The 14,579-nt window shown below is 45.9% G+C and overlaps 2 protein-coding genes across 2 annotated transcripts in view; both read right to left on the reverse strand.

The window, feature by feature from the left end:
* The window catches only part of LOC104281112 (C-type natriuretic peptide 2-like), a 1,759-nt gene extending 1,534 nt beyond the window's left edge, over positions 1-225 (reverse strand). The window contains exon 1 of the mRNA XM_009878989.1: positions 127-225. Within this exon, the coding sequence (XP_009877291.1) occupies positions 127-225 (99 nt within the window). The remainder of the gene's footprint in view (positions 1-126) is intronic.
* An 898-nt stretch (positions 226-1,123) lies between these two features.
* The window catches only part of NCAPD2 (non-SMC condensin I complex, subunit D2), a gene marked incomplete at its 5' end in the record, with an annotated part of 27,171 nt that continues 13,715 nt past the window's right edge, over positions 1,124-14,579 (reverse strand). Inside the window, 12 exon segments of the mRNA XM_009878990.1 lie at positions 1,124-1,156; positions 5,953-6,010; positions 6,012-6,119; positions 6,254-6,375; positions 6,629-6,815; positions 8,763-8,843; positions 10,514-10,608; positions 11,502-11,679; positions 11,849-12,004; positions 12,209-12,332; positions 12,649-12,760; positions 14,419-14,579. The exon segment at positions 14,419-14,579 is cut by the window's right edge and continues 10 nt beyond it. Coding sequence (XP_009877292.1) covers positions 1,124-1,156; positions 5,953-6,010; positions 6,012-6,119; positions 6,254-6,375; positions 6,629-6,815; positions 8,763-8,843; positions 10,514-10,608; positions 11,502-11,679; positions 11,849-12,004; positions 12,209-12,332; positions 12,649-12,760; positions 14,419-14,579 — 1,415 coding nt within the window.

Raw genomic sequence — 14,579 nt, forward strand, 5'->3', positions numbered from 1 at the left:
AGAATACACCGCAGCCTCCAATAGCTGGGATTTGGGACCACCACTCATTCCAGGTTCAAGTGCGACCTCCCCACATTGACCCTTTGCTCCTGAAACCTCCCTCAGCTCTCTCCCAGTTCCTCCTACCTGTAGCCTCTGTCCTTGTAAGGACACAGTCTGAACGCTGGCAGAGAGCAGAATGAAGAGAAGGAAAAGCGAGCAAGGCCACGAGTGGAGCCCCAGCATCTTCTTTTTATCCCAGGGCTTGCGGGAAGTGAGGCAGGACCCGCAGCATCCGTGTCAGTTGCAGTCCCCGGCCCCTCTTTGCCTTTATAGCTTTGGTTCTGGCAGGCGCCTGGCCCCCAGCTCTCTGCTGAAAAGAGCTCCTTAACCTTTCAGCCCTTTTGTCCAGGGTGATATATTTCAGGGTGAGCTCAGCAAGACCCCCTCCTCTAAAGAAAAAGGACACAAAAGTGTTTACCGAGTGTCTGGGAAGACGAATGTGAGTTGAGCCACTGCTGGCCAGGGCCTGGAGGTATCTGTCAGGGTCAGGAACAGGGTGACACTTTGAAACACAACCCAAAGGAGGATATTGAAGGCTGCATTGTATAATAATATTGAAAATACTCCTCGTAGGCAGTGCTGTTAATGCTATTTCTCTAATAAGCGTGAGCATGATCTGCAGCTCAACTAGCGGTAGGCGTGCTGCTGGCTGCACAGAGCTGACATAAATTCATCTCTGTGATACTAAAGGCTTTCGTTTTTAACATTTACATCTTGGTGAGCCGCTTGCTCTGTGAATGAAGAGCTCTTGTTGCAGCAGGTATGTGAATTCCACCACTAACTCTACGGGATTTGTGGTGGTGACAAGAGCATGGATCTAGTACTAGCGGGCATATAACTTGCAGGCTGGTTGTCCTGAGTCACCATCTGGAGGGTTGGGCTGAGTTTCCAGAGGAACCAGCACAGAAAAGAGCTTGTCGAGGCTCAGCTTGTGCTTTCTCAAGCTCGGGCGCACAATGGAAGCTGGACGACAAGGAGCAGATTCCTGCCTCCTAAATCTTCTGGCGATTAGTTCCCCCCCTGCTTTGTTTACCTCTCCCATTTTACTGTAGTTTCTCACCAGCTGAACAAGGCAATGAGGTCACTGTTTGGAGATCAGGGTGCAGAAGTCGGCCTGGGGGCGAAGACAGAAACTAATCAGGAAAGTTTGTTAGCAGAGAGGAACGGGGGGACTGTACCCCAGCACAAGATTAGTAGTGGCTGTGCTGGGTGAGTTTAAGAACACCTTAAACTTCCTTTTCTTCAGGAGCTGCACAAAGTGATTGGGGCAAAACTTGACAGGCAGTGTTCTGCTGCCTGCTTTTGTGGGTTTTTTTCTTTGTAAGGAAAGAAGAAAATCAGAAAAATATAAAGTGCTTTGCAGAGAAAATGGAAGTTTTACAAACCACTTTGCATCCAGTTCATGAAAAGTGAGCGTGGGGCTTCAGTCTGGAGTCCTGATGCTGGAAGCAGGAAAGACTTTGCACCAGTGGAGGCATCCAAGTCTACTAACTCCCCAATACTTGCGAGCTGTGGGTGGGGCTGGTCCCAGAGCAATGTTCTGATGTTCCTGTCCAGCAGTCCTCTGTCACTCCTTTGTCCAGGTCAGCTCTTGGGGCATGCCAGCAAGTGGAGGGGCTCCCTCCTGTCTCTCCAGCTGGATGTGGCAGGGTATGGAGCTCTGCAGCATAACAGTTCAGAGGGGTGGGAAAGAGGGGAAAGGAGGATGGGAAGCGAGCACACATTCATCCCACATGCAAGATGTCCCCAGAGGATGTTGTTCTGTACTTCCTAGTCACATTTGACTGTCCAGAAGCAGCTGAGTCAGTCTGCTAAAGCATTCACGCTCCCAGCAAGGGAGCTGCAGGCAGAGGCATCTCAGGTTGAATGCATGGGTTACAGAGGTCAGCTCTTTCCTGAGCAAAAGTATAAAATCAACAATGCTTTGGTTTTGATATGAAACATAGCAGTGGTTTGATTTGGCGTCCCTTGAATGTGGTGGCCCCCATACTGCAAGAGGAATGCCAGAAATGTGCAACTGCTCCAAATTCCATCTCACTTGCACGAAGACTGAGCCCTGTGGGGATGTACAGGCTCTGACCTCTCAAGCGATGAGTCCCCTCTTCGAGTTCAGCACAAGCTAGGGCTAGCAAGAGGGAAGGAGCCATCATTGCCCCATATCAAGCAAGAAGCTTTGAAGATTGCAGAAAATTTGTGATTTTTCTTGCAAATTTGCAAACCCAGCAAAGCCTGGATAAATTGCAGGTGCTGGATGACTCAGGTGCCACGAAGTTGCAGATGCTCTGTGTCCCAGATCCTTGCTGGGACTGCAGTAGAACTGAATAGCCACTCTAACATGTCCTGGCAGTGACTGTGAAGTGAAAAGGCTTTGGCAGACAACGAGTCCCCGATTGCCCCAGTTTTCGCAGACTCAAATAGGTTATTGTCCTTCCTTCCTCTCTGGTGCAAATAAGTTTCAGCTATAGAAACCCTTCCCCCTCTGATGCTGGGGCACTGATTCTAGAGCTTGCAAGACCACCAGAAAATCGGTCTCCTGCCGAATCACAATCAGCCTTTTGCAAACAGTTGCTTAGAAAGGAGCAGGGCAACTGGAGGGTGGGAGGACTAGGAACTGGGTGAAATGCCCTGGTGGAACACCCCTTGGCCCACCATGATGGAAAGGACTGATGGTTGCTGCAGGCTGTAGAAGCCAGAGTGATATTCGCATCATTCCACTGGTACCATGGGTAGGAGTTTGGAGCCCACTGTGGTCAGGAGTCCCTCAGAGAATGAAAACACACCTGATCTGGGCACTGAGTAATCCTCCTGCTTCTGAAGCGAGGGAGTGCTTTGGTAGCAATTCTTGGTCATCGTGGCAACTACCAATGGAACAGCAGGGCAGCAGCAGCTACTAGAGGCAGCAGCCACTGTCTAGCTCTTCAAACCCCACTTGGATTTTGCTTCCTATTTCTGCAGGACTTTCTTTGTCCATAAGACAGGATTGCTAATTCCTCCAATGCCAGGAGAGGCCAGTGAGGAGAGTGGGATGCGTCACCTGGACAGGCTGCAGAAAGGGACCAAGAGGAGCTCCTGCTCACAGACCTTGCGCTCTCACCTGACTGGGCAGTGCTCTGCCTAGGAAAGAGCGAAAGACGGACTGCAAAGCAGCAGTGTCAGTCCAGTCATTGACTGCCAAACGCCCCTGCCATCCCAGAAAGGCAGCTGTGCAGTTCTCTTGAAGGAAAAAGTTTAACCACTTGTAGTGGAAAAGCATGACCTGAAGGTAAGCCAATGATTAGACAGTTTTATGGCCATCTTACTTCCTCCATCCACCCATTCATATCTCCGTCACTGCAGCATTGACAACACGTTATCTCACACACACAGACGATTTACTGCACAGACTTGTAAAGCCTTGAGCCTGTGCAGAAATCCATTCATGATGTCCTTTTTCTTTCATTCCCATTTGTGACTGGCGTACCCTGTGGGTGGTGGAATTCACATGCAGTATCAATGATTGTGTGTCATGTTTACTGTTAATGCTGTAGCTCCTGCCTCCCGCAGCCTTCACTTCATATTTTATCAGAATGGGAGAGAGGGACAATGTTGCTGTAGTTTTCTGACATTCACATTTCACGTGATTGCCCCGTTCTTACTGGGGTGCTCTGGAGTTCGGGAGGGTACCTACATTGGTATCTGGCTATTACAGTAGAAGTGGCAACGAGGCAGATCTTTCCACTGAGTCATGGGACTCAAGTGGGGTGTTTGGTTCACATGTCTCTGCCCAGTAAATACACCTGTCACTCCACCATTCCCTCATCTACTTGTTTCTACAAGCATCTAACATGTTTATGTCCATTCAGGTATTGGCATAAAAAAAGCCCAAACCACCACCATTCCCAGGTGGAAGCTATGCACTTTCTTTCTAATGCCCTTTTTTTTTTTTTAATAAGGATCAAAATAAGCTACACCTGTCTTTTACCGCTACTTATGCAGCCAGGCCAGAGGAGAACTGAGCAGCAGGCTCTACTTGCTGGTGACCCAAGGGTAACCATGACAACTGCAGGAACTTGGTACCTCCTCAGAGACAGAGAACGTGGAAGACCTGCAGGAACCTGCTGATAGGAGGACCCTTTCAATTCCTGCCCAGCTGGTGACTAGTATGCTTTCTAGGGAACTAACAGGTAAGAGAAAATAATTCTGTACCAATAGCTCTGGGCCAAATGCCAATTTGCCTGTGAGACAGCAGGCTAAAGGTTATGTGATTAACACAAATTCAAACTTAGGGCAGTTCGTGTTCACATGGCAGTCCAAGGAGCACCAGGACTGACTCGAACACCAACTCCTGGGATTCCTGGCAAGTCTTGAAACATAACTGGATTTGCAGCAAATACATTCCAAAAAGTGCTGTGAGACTACCCATGTTACTGGTACACTTGGTAACATAAGCAAATCAGACTTAGGCAAAGATAATTCTGAAGTTTTTATTGGTTTTCTTTTTTTTAAAAAAAGAATTAAAATATGGGTTTTTTTCCTACTCATTTTGCATATTCTCTGTATATTCTATTACTATGGTCCCTCAGCATTTCTTTCTCTCTCTCTCCTCACCCCCCAATCCTTCAACTCTTCTTTGAGGAGATCTGTAGGAGAAAGATGCAGGTAACTTCCCTTCAAAGCCCCGCTGGGCTTTGCAGAGCAAGAGTTTCAAAAAGGATCAAACATAAAAGCACCTAAACCCAGCAATTTTGGTCCCATGCTGAGAGAACCTGAATGGTTTACTTATAAACCATGTTCAAAACAGGAAGGGAATGAGCATTTTTTACTGTGTGGTTAGTTTGGCTCTTCTTGGAAAGACTTTCTTCCAAAGATCATTATTATTATTTTTAATCAGAGCAGCTTACTGTCATCTGCAAAGCCAGGACAAAATCTGTCAAAGCGGCAGCCTATGCTCATCACTGCCTTTCTTCGTGGAGATATCAAAAGACAGGATTGTAATTGCTTTAGCCTGATGTGTTACTTCCATTTTGTCCTCCTTTAAAGCACTGTCATATTATGGGGTAGTTAAGGCAAGAGATGATGACTGCTACATGAAATAAATTTTAGTTAAAGACAGTGGCAGATGTTCCCTCAGCGTAGCCGGCGGGCTGAAGATCTGGTGATGGGAGTTGTTTTGGTGGGGGTTTCTTCCTCTTTTAATTCTCCCGATAGCTCTGAAGAGAGTATAAAATGTGTCAATAACCAGCACTCCACTGCCTTCAACAGAGAAATCTACAGGCAACCTAAGCAGTGCCCTGAAACTCCACACACTTTCTGCTTGTTACCAAAAGAGCATCCCTGTTGGGTCAAATCTAGAGTCTTTCTCCACTTTCACCTTCTGAGCATACATTTACTCTGCACTGGTGAGGCCATGCCTGTGGTCAGCTTTGGGCCTCTCACTACAAGAAAGACATTGAGGTGCTGGAGCGTGTCCAGAGAAGGGGAACGAAGCTGGTGAAGGGTCTTGAGCACAAGTTTTATGGGGAGTGGTTGAGGCAACAGGGTTTGTTTAGCCTGGAGAAAAGGAGGCTGAGGGGAGACCTTACTGCTCTCTACAGCTACCTGAAAGGAGGTTGTAGTGAAGTCAGGGTCATTCTCTTCTGCCCTATAACAAACTATAGGACAAGAAGAAATGGCCGCAAGTTGTGCCAGGGGAGGTTTAGATTGGATAAAACTTCTTCACCAAAAGGGTTGTCAAGCACTGGTACAGGCTGCCCAAGGAAGCAGCTGAGTCACCATCCCTGGAGGTATTTAAAAGATGTGTAGATGTGGTGCTTGGTGACATGGTTTAGTGATGAACTTGGCAGTGTTAGGTTAATGGTTGGACTCGATCTTAAAGGTCTTTTCCAAACTAAACAATTCTATTATTCTATGAGTCCATGTACAATGCCTTACCGTCCTCAGAGCTGTTCTCCTCATCACTGGAGAAAGAGATAACAGCTTTTTTGGGTGGACGGCGCTTTTGGGCACGCTTATGGTTTCGGAGGTTGCGAGGCTGGGGTGTGACAAAATCTTCATCCCTGTTGGTTGTGCTCAGGGGCTTCCGGTGTGAACCTGCCAAGAAATAAAACAATCAAAAAAAAGGAAAGGCAAAGGTAGCAGCTGTTCTGTTTGTAGGGATGGGGAAAAGTCCCTAGGTGTCTCTGCTGGACTGCAGAATAGAAGGCTGCAGTCTTAAAAAAGGAACATACTTTCTGTTGGTTTCCGCTTGGCTGGCTCAGGCATTGCAGTTTCACTCCCTTCCTGGCATGTCTCTCCTGAATCCAGCCCTCGGTTATGCGAGGCAGACAGCTTCTGCTCCAGCTCTTCAGCCAGAGCCTGATGGAGATGTAACACAATGGAGAAAAAAAGAAGGGGAAAAAAATAAAGATAACCCCCCCCACAACACAACAAAAGAGAGGTGTGGGGAGAGAAATATTATATCCACAGCAAAATTGCCATCAAGTTCCCTGATAAATTGTTGGAGGTGGGGAGTAGCCTGCTTAAAATGGAGAACTGCAGGGCTTTCCAACCACTGTGTGTAAAGAGCAATCACTTTCCTGGCCTGGACACCTGCCCCCCACATCCTTACTTTAGTCTCAGGTTTGACGCACGCTCTGCGGAACCGAGCCAGCACACTTTGGAAACAACTGTAGACGACTGGGTCTTGGAGCTTGTCTGCAAAGCAGTCAAAGTTGTCCTGCAGCTTGTGAAGGCCCCGTTCCGAGAGGGGAAGCAGAGTAAGGCAGTAGGACAGGTCCCGATATTGACGCTCAGTTCTGGGAAAGACAAAGATTGCCATTAGCTCTTAGGAAAGGGGCGGGTAAGGATGAGCTCGTCCTACCGAGAACTATAGCACGTGAGGATAAAACGTTTCCTGCAGGTGCTGCGGCCCTGCAGAACATGAGATTCAGGTTGTTGTGTTACAGGCAAGTTATGGAGTGCTGTGCCAAACTATACACAACTGAAAAAAACTCAATGAGGTGAGGACTTCTCTTGAAGGGCCTTATTTCAACCAAATAATGCAACCTCCCCTCAAACCTGGCTGCTCATTTTTGCAAGTTTGAGATAGTGTCAAGCAGAAGCTGTATTTGATGTTCTGTGTTTCCTGGCCAGTTACATGAAGAAGACTATTTTCATTAAGACAGAAAGTGAATAAATAACCGCTGTATTAAAGGAGGACTACAACCAAACCACAACTGAAACCCAACAAAACCCCCAAACAAACTAACATCCTTAATGTAGCTCACTGTGATGGTAGGAGAAAAAGCTTGTTCTATGCCTCTGTTATTAATATACACAAAGCAGAGGGCCAGAAGTCTGTCCTGCACATCCTCTCTCAGAACACACTGTCCAAGCACAGACAAATGGAGAAAAAAGCTGCAGCATCCAGGTGTTTTGACATTTAAAGTCTGAATGGTACCTGGCATGTTGCTACGTTTATAACTCCAGAAATTATGAGGAGGGTGATGGTGGATACAAAAATATTTTCCGATAAACTCCTGGTTTATCCTGCACTGAGGGTCTTGCTTTAGCATCACCACTAGTGTGCATTAACCTGAGCATCTTTGAGGTACAGAAATATTAAGACATTATAAATAAAGGCTAGACATGGCTTACACACACGTGGTTCTTAACAAATGCAGTGTGAAGAGCTCACCAATATTCCTGGGAGACAGTTTTGGAGAGAGGGGCCACTCTCCACTCCAGCTCAGGAAACAAAGTCAAAATATTTCTGGGAAATATGCAACTCCCTGAGGCAGCTGGGCAGGTCATGTGCCCAGGCACTGTGTACAAATGGCCAAGATAATCAGACACAACTTAAACCTCAAGGGCAAAACCACAACATAGAGAAGGAAAACCCCAGGAACGGAGGAAGGTAGGGTGCCCCAAATACAGAAAGTAAAATGAAGATATCACTGGAAGTACATGACAGAGAGGCAGATAAATTTCTATCCTTTTTCTTGAAAAACAAACAAAAAAAAGGGTAGGTCTGCATCAGTGAAATTACAACTTGGAGAGCAGGGGGAAAGGAGCAACCAAAAAAAATACCCACCAAAGCCTGGGAAGCGATATGATATCCCAGATTCACAGGATGGGTCCTGTCATCAGCACCATGAGCAAGGCATACACATCTTACTGACAGAGCAAAGGCCCCAAGTGTACAGGGGCACAAGCCCTTGAGTAAGAAAATGGGGTCCAAGGCATAGAGCAAGCACTGAGCAGCCCGTGAGCAGGAAACAAGGACAGGCCACTATCAGCTCAGTAGCTGAGATCACCCCAGACAGGATTACTGGGGAGATCCCAACTCCTCAGGTGAACACACCGATTTCTTAGCTGAGACGCAAGGGAAGAGCCTGCGGAGAAGGATCACAAAGGTGCATAAAACCCACACATGGGATGTCTCCTCGCTCAGCTGTAATGCAGACCTAAATTGTCACAAAACCCTTTCCTTAGGAAAGGAGGGACAGGAGAGGGGCCAATCGCAGCGTTGTAAGACCAGAAACCCTAATTTATACGTATTTGTTAAGGCATTTTAAGGACGAAGATAGGAAAAATGAAATAAAGCAAAAGGGACCCAGTGCAGATTACATCAGCATTTTTCACTTGGCCACATGAAGAATATGATGGGAACCCATTAGAACCACTGTATACAATGTAGTTTCTTCTAACAACTCCTAAGAAGCAGTTTTGCTTGTCAGAGGTAAATTAGGATCACAACACACCTGGCAGTCCGGAATCTCTGACAAAGTTTCTCCACCAAGCTCTCTGTCTGTTTGTCTTTTGTAATATATGAGAAGAGATGTCTGCAAAGGAAAAAAAAATTATGAAGTTGAGAGCCCAGAAAAGAAACCCCATTTCTGCCTACAGCATGAGATGCTTGCGGCTATCCTACTCAGTGATCAGCTGAGTGTTCCTCCGGTTTGCTGAAGGTGAGTTGCTGTGTTTTGGATCAATGTGAAAGTGAGCATTACTTTGCACTATAGTGGGAACAAAGCCTAGCAGAACTTAATTACTAACCTGATCCCACGTTTTTTGACCCCATATTTTTCTTAGCTGCTTCTTAGGAAGAGAAAGACATGGACTTTCAGATAATTAAGTACTTCTACATTTTGTATAATGTCCTCATAGAAATCACTGAATAACTTGTATTTATTAAGAAGGTCCTGCTGGCTTCCCTTTTTCTGGTACCAACACTTCTGTTAACCAAAGCTGAGTCAGGTTGCCACTGGCCTTGATACAACTGCTCTAAGCACATCCTTGTTTAGTCTTTGTTATGTCTACAGCCACCACAGCAAGCTTCTTTTCTCAGATATGGAAAAGAGACTGTACCCAAAATAGTCTTTCCTTTGACTTTTTTCCAGCATTAATTCATCTTTCTTAACCACACTGGTCACACCTTTATGCAAGTGCTACAGTTATTCTCCAAGTCTCTGGTAACACCTCTAGTTTGACATGTATTAAAAAATTATACTGAAAATTCTAAAATCATATCCCATTCTTTTTATACGTGCCTTCTTTTTTCTCTGTGATGGTTTGCTTCCATTTCAGACACTAACTTCCCCTTCCACATGTGCCGTCAGTAGCCACATGCTGTATTCCCAGTTATTACACATTACTCTCCTTACCGAAAACTGAAGCAAAACCTCCGTTTACTTTTGCAGCCATAAATTATTTTCAGTCTAAATTTCAGCCTCACTAATAGACCTTTTCTGTGCCTTGCAATTGCTACCTGTCCAAAACCACATTTATCTTCCTAAATGTACTCTATTTCCCATGGACAGAAAGACTAGTTGAAAAAGATCACTGGAGATTTTATTGTTTCTCTTCAAGCAACAGCAATACTTTTGACCAGTACTACTCTATATTATCTACAGGGATTCAGGCAGCTCAGAAAACCTCAGAAAAGCTCATGTAGCTAATTTCAGATCTGAGAGGAAAAAAACTACTACTGTGCTGTCTATGAGCAACCAATACCCAATATTCCAATATGTTTCTATACTAGGGAGTAAGGCTTTATTTGAAAAAAACCCAACCAAACAAAACCAACCAACCAACACCCCCCAAAAAAATACCCCCCAAGAAACCCAAGTCTGTTACTTTAACTATAGCTTTACTAAAATTGCTTATGAAAATCCAGTAGGCCAAAGTGACAAAGGTGGCAGTCTTTAAAATCTGATGTGTAATAATGCTATATTATCCACGTTTCCATGCCTAAAACCAACTGTTTTCCTTTTCTTAGAGGGAAAGTCATTTTGGATGAGCTCGTGGAATCTCTCCTCACCCCCAGGCTACATGCTTTTAGAATCAATTCCCCTCAGCACGACTATTTCAGATATAGACCGAAAAAGCCAGATCAAGGAGAACAACTGAAAAAGCATTTTGTATATGTCACTGTATTTTCTTTTCCTTGGACCTGGTATCCTCTTTGCATAAACATAATCCTGGTCAAAAGATTTCTTTAACCCCAGAATACCTCATAATAGTGTGGAAGGATTCCTCCTCTATGCCGCAGTTAGGGTCTGAGAGATGACTGATGATGTCTGGAAGCAAGTTATAGATGGCATTACCCTGTGCAGAATACAAGGATCTATGTGAGTCAGAGAACTATGAAGGACAGCTAGAATCAAGCCAAGTAAGCTGTCCACGTTAGCCATCACCTCCTTTTTCTCCACCCCAAATCTATTGACTGAAAACACCAGCTTTTTGAAATGAGCTGTACACAGCCAGCCAAACCTATCCAGGACTATTTGGCTGAAACTAAGGGTGGGGGGGGAAAAGACCAGTCAAAAAACTGACAACAACTGCAACCCTTGGCTGGCAACTGCTCTGCTCTTTGGCAGACCTGGATGCAGTTTTTTTGCTTTCCAACCTCATCTCAACCCAACAAAAATCTTCCTGATGAAGGAAATTTGCACAGCAGTTCACCTCAAGGAAAAGCCCCAGTCCAGATTCAATTTTGCACTGCTTTTATCTGATTTCATCACAGACACTGCAGAGTGTCTGTGCAGTCAAGTGGCCGGCTCGGCTTTTAATGGAGCAAGCCACGGCAGTAAAGCCCCAGTATCGTTGCAGCTTCTCAGGCAGTATCTCTCAAACTCTAAAGGGCCTACAGCAACCTTCACACTGAAAGAACAGGCATCAGGGGAAAACGCTGCTACTGTTGTAAGGCCTGACAGTAGCCTGCAGAAACCTGCTCCCAACCCTGTGCTAGGCAAACAAGGCACTGGTTTGGAGCCTGCCTTCTGATGAGAATGGCTGAGGTCAAATTCAGCAACGTCAGGGCCAAAACTAAAATGGTGTTGCAAAATTTCCTCTATCTACCCTCATTTAGGCAACAGAGGGACACACAGCTGCTCTACACCACGAACACACCCTCTCCAGGACTCAATTCTTGTGCCATTGAGCCAGCCTCCACGAGCTGCTCCCCTCTTGTGAACTAAGGTTCCTGAGCATCCACTTGCCTTGTTGGAGAGTTCACTGAAAAAGTTCTGAGCTACTCCCATGATTGCCTCCTCCGGGTCTATAAGCAGAGTTGCCATTTCGCTCACTTGGCCCTTCACCTTTACCATGTCTTTGAGGATGAGGTGAGTCATCACCAGCCCCGTCGTCTGCCTCACACTTGGGCAGGGGTCCCGCAACCTGACAGAAGCACACAGTTACCACAGGAAGCAGCTGAGCGAGCACCTCTAAATTACCAATACCCACGACAGCCTGCTCCACAGCCCACTCTCCCTGCACTGACACCTTCAAATTTGGTTTCCTGGATCATTCATCACCTCTCCTCTCCCAACAATGAGCGTAGCACTACCTGGCATAGAGGTGCGAGGTCCAAGGCTCCACTAGGTTGGGAAAACGAATGGCCAGATCTCCTGCTGCAATAATGAGGTTGGATCTCACACTAGGCAGAGTAGACTTCTCCATCATAGTGAAGAGCAGGCGCAAGTGGGAGTCACAGAACTCGGAGCTGACAGATAGGGTACAGAAAAGAAAGCATTGATACAAAAAAAATCTTATCTCCCAGAGAGCAGTGAGACAGAAGAAAAAAGAAAAAAAAGAATCAAATCTATGAATGCTCCTTTGTGTTTGTTCTCTTCACAGGAAAGAAGCAATGTTTGCTTGTGCTTCAGTACTAAGAAGAGAAGAGAACACGGGCAGGGCTAGGCATTACCTGACCATGCACAGTTTGCCAAGAGTTAGGGCTGCAGCTGCTGAGAGCGCTGAATCGCTGTAGAGCCCAGGGTTGTTGCAGATCTTGAGCACCAGTGGAACAAAGGCAGAGAACATGTGCTTCTCTAGAAAGCGGGGATAAAAACAGTAAGTATGAAAGCACTGTTTGCGCATCCCTCTAAGAACAATTACTTAATTTATCCCAGAACTACTGCAAACTTTAGAAGAAACATGTTGATTCACTTTCACTACTAAAAATCCACCTCAGAGGGACAGAGCAAAGACACAGACAGCCTCAGGAGAAACTGACAGTGGACAAAAAAATGACAGCACCTCCTTCTGAAGGAAACAGCCTTCCTCCTTCTGGATTTGTTCCTCACCATACCTATTCTTTCATACAGGCAGATGGAGCCAGTGCTCCTCAGTGGCAGCCGTGCTTACCGTCTAGAAGTTCTGTCTCACAAATACTGTGGACGAGCTCAGCTTCGGTGTCATCAGCTGAGGCTCCCACGAGGCCAAGCTCCAACTCCATAGAGGTCTCATTCCCTGTGCTCTGTGCAGAAAGGAAGACTGTAAAAAAGATGACAGGCCACAATAACCCCTTCCTTCATGTAATGCTCTTCTCTCAGGCTGTTACCAGCAGCATGACAAGTCTGAGAGAGCATTTTATAATTCACTTTTCCCCCAAAACTGAATGAAGCTGGGTAGTTCAGGATTTGCCAGTCCACGGGCCACGGAATACCAACGAAAAGAAAGTTTAAGCTACCAAAGCTATTAAGTGGAAACAGATATAGGACACATCTGGCACCAACGCCCAAGTCTGGCACAACTTAAGGGACATGCACATCCTAAAAGCAAGATGTTCCAAGAGCCTTTGAATCACTGGTCTTGTGAGCAAGATTAGGGGAAACCTTACAGCAAGGCAAAAGCCACACAAATGAAGAAAAAAGAATGGGCGTTGCCTGGGGACTGTATCTGCATCCAGCTGCTGCTTCTTGGAAAATCTCATACAAACCTCCGCCTGTAGTGAGGCTGATAAGTGGGGTAGATGAGGAAATGAATTACAAATTTCTCTGGACATAGCAGTATATTCATCTAACAGAGACTGGATACCTAGGGACACACAACATCATTCTTACCCAAGAAAGTCAGCCTTGCTACACTCTGGAAAATATTCCAAGGTAGACCTAACCAAACACTATTTTTGTCATACAGATCCCATTATCAATAAGCACAGAAATAACTACTATATTCAGTTTTGTGCCACTCACTACAAGAAAGACATTAAGGTGCTAGAGTGTGACCAGAGAAAGGCAACAAAGCTGGTGAAGGGTCTCAAGAGCAACTTCTACGAGGAGCAGCTGAGGGAACTTGGGTTGTTCAGCCTGGAGTAAAGAAAGCTGAGGGGAGACCTTATCACTCTCTACAACTACCTGAAAGGAGGTTGTAGTGAGGTGGAGTTGGTCTCCTCTCCCAACTAACAAGTGACAGTACAAGAGGAAATGGCCTTGAGCTGTGCCAGGGAAGTTTTAGGTTGGATATGAGGAAAAAATTCTTCACCAAAAGGGTTGTCAAGCACAGGCTGCCCAAGGAAGTGGCTGAGTCACCATCCCTGGAAATATTTAAAAGACATGTAGCTGTGGTGCTCAGGGACATGGTTTAGCGGTGAACCTGGCAGTGTTAGATTAATTGTTGGATTTGATGATCTTGAAGATCTTTTCCAGCCCTAACCCACAACACTATTTAACATTCATCATTACCACCTGAGATAAGATAGGACCCTCACACCCTATGGACCAAGAGCCTCCAGAAGCCCTTTTCCAAAACTCAGGGCACAAATGGGTGTTCTTCACTAGCAGCAATTGCAAAAGCTGGTCATGAGTAGAAAGGAAATGTTTGTGTGAAGCAGGAAGATAAGCATGGCAAGGACACACCCTTCATTCCCTCCTCTCTCCCTTTTCAAAACCGAAGAGCAGCATGAGACTTTTATTGAACAGGGTCATTCATGGACCTCAGTTTTTCCTGTCAATCCTGACCAACACATGCCCATTTCCATTCCCAAGGCATGCATTACCCCAGATCTCATGCATTCTGAGGAGCGCATTCTCCAGAATTTCGTTGTAACAGTAGCTGGGATACTACAAGAGCTGCCCATAGGAAAAAAACCCCAACAAACAACAAACCAAAACAACAAAGCCCTTCAGCTCTCACCCGAGGTCTCTGCTTCTTCATGCTGCTGTCAGAAAGCTTCTTGGTCTTCTCCTCTCTGAGGATGCGGCGTCTGCGTAGCTCTGCGCTCACTGACACTTCCAAATATGCTACCTGCTGTAGTGCCACCTGTCCCACCAGGGCCACCAGGTGCATCAGCAGGA

This window comes from Apaloderma vittatum, unplaced genomic scaffold (assembly GCF_000703405.1).
Source record: "Apaloderma vittatum isolate BGI_N311 unplaced genomic scaffold, ASM70340v1 scaffold20061, whole genome shotgun sequence".
Lineage (NCBI taxonomy): Eukaryota > Metazoa > Chordata > Aves > Trogoniformes > Trogonidae > Apaloderma > Apaloderma vittatum.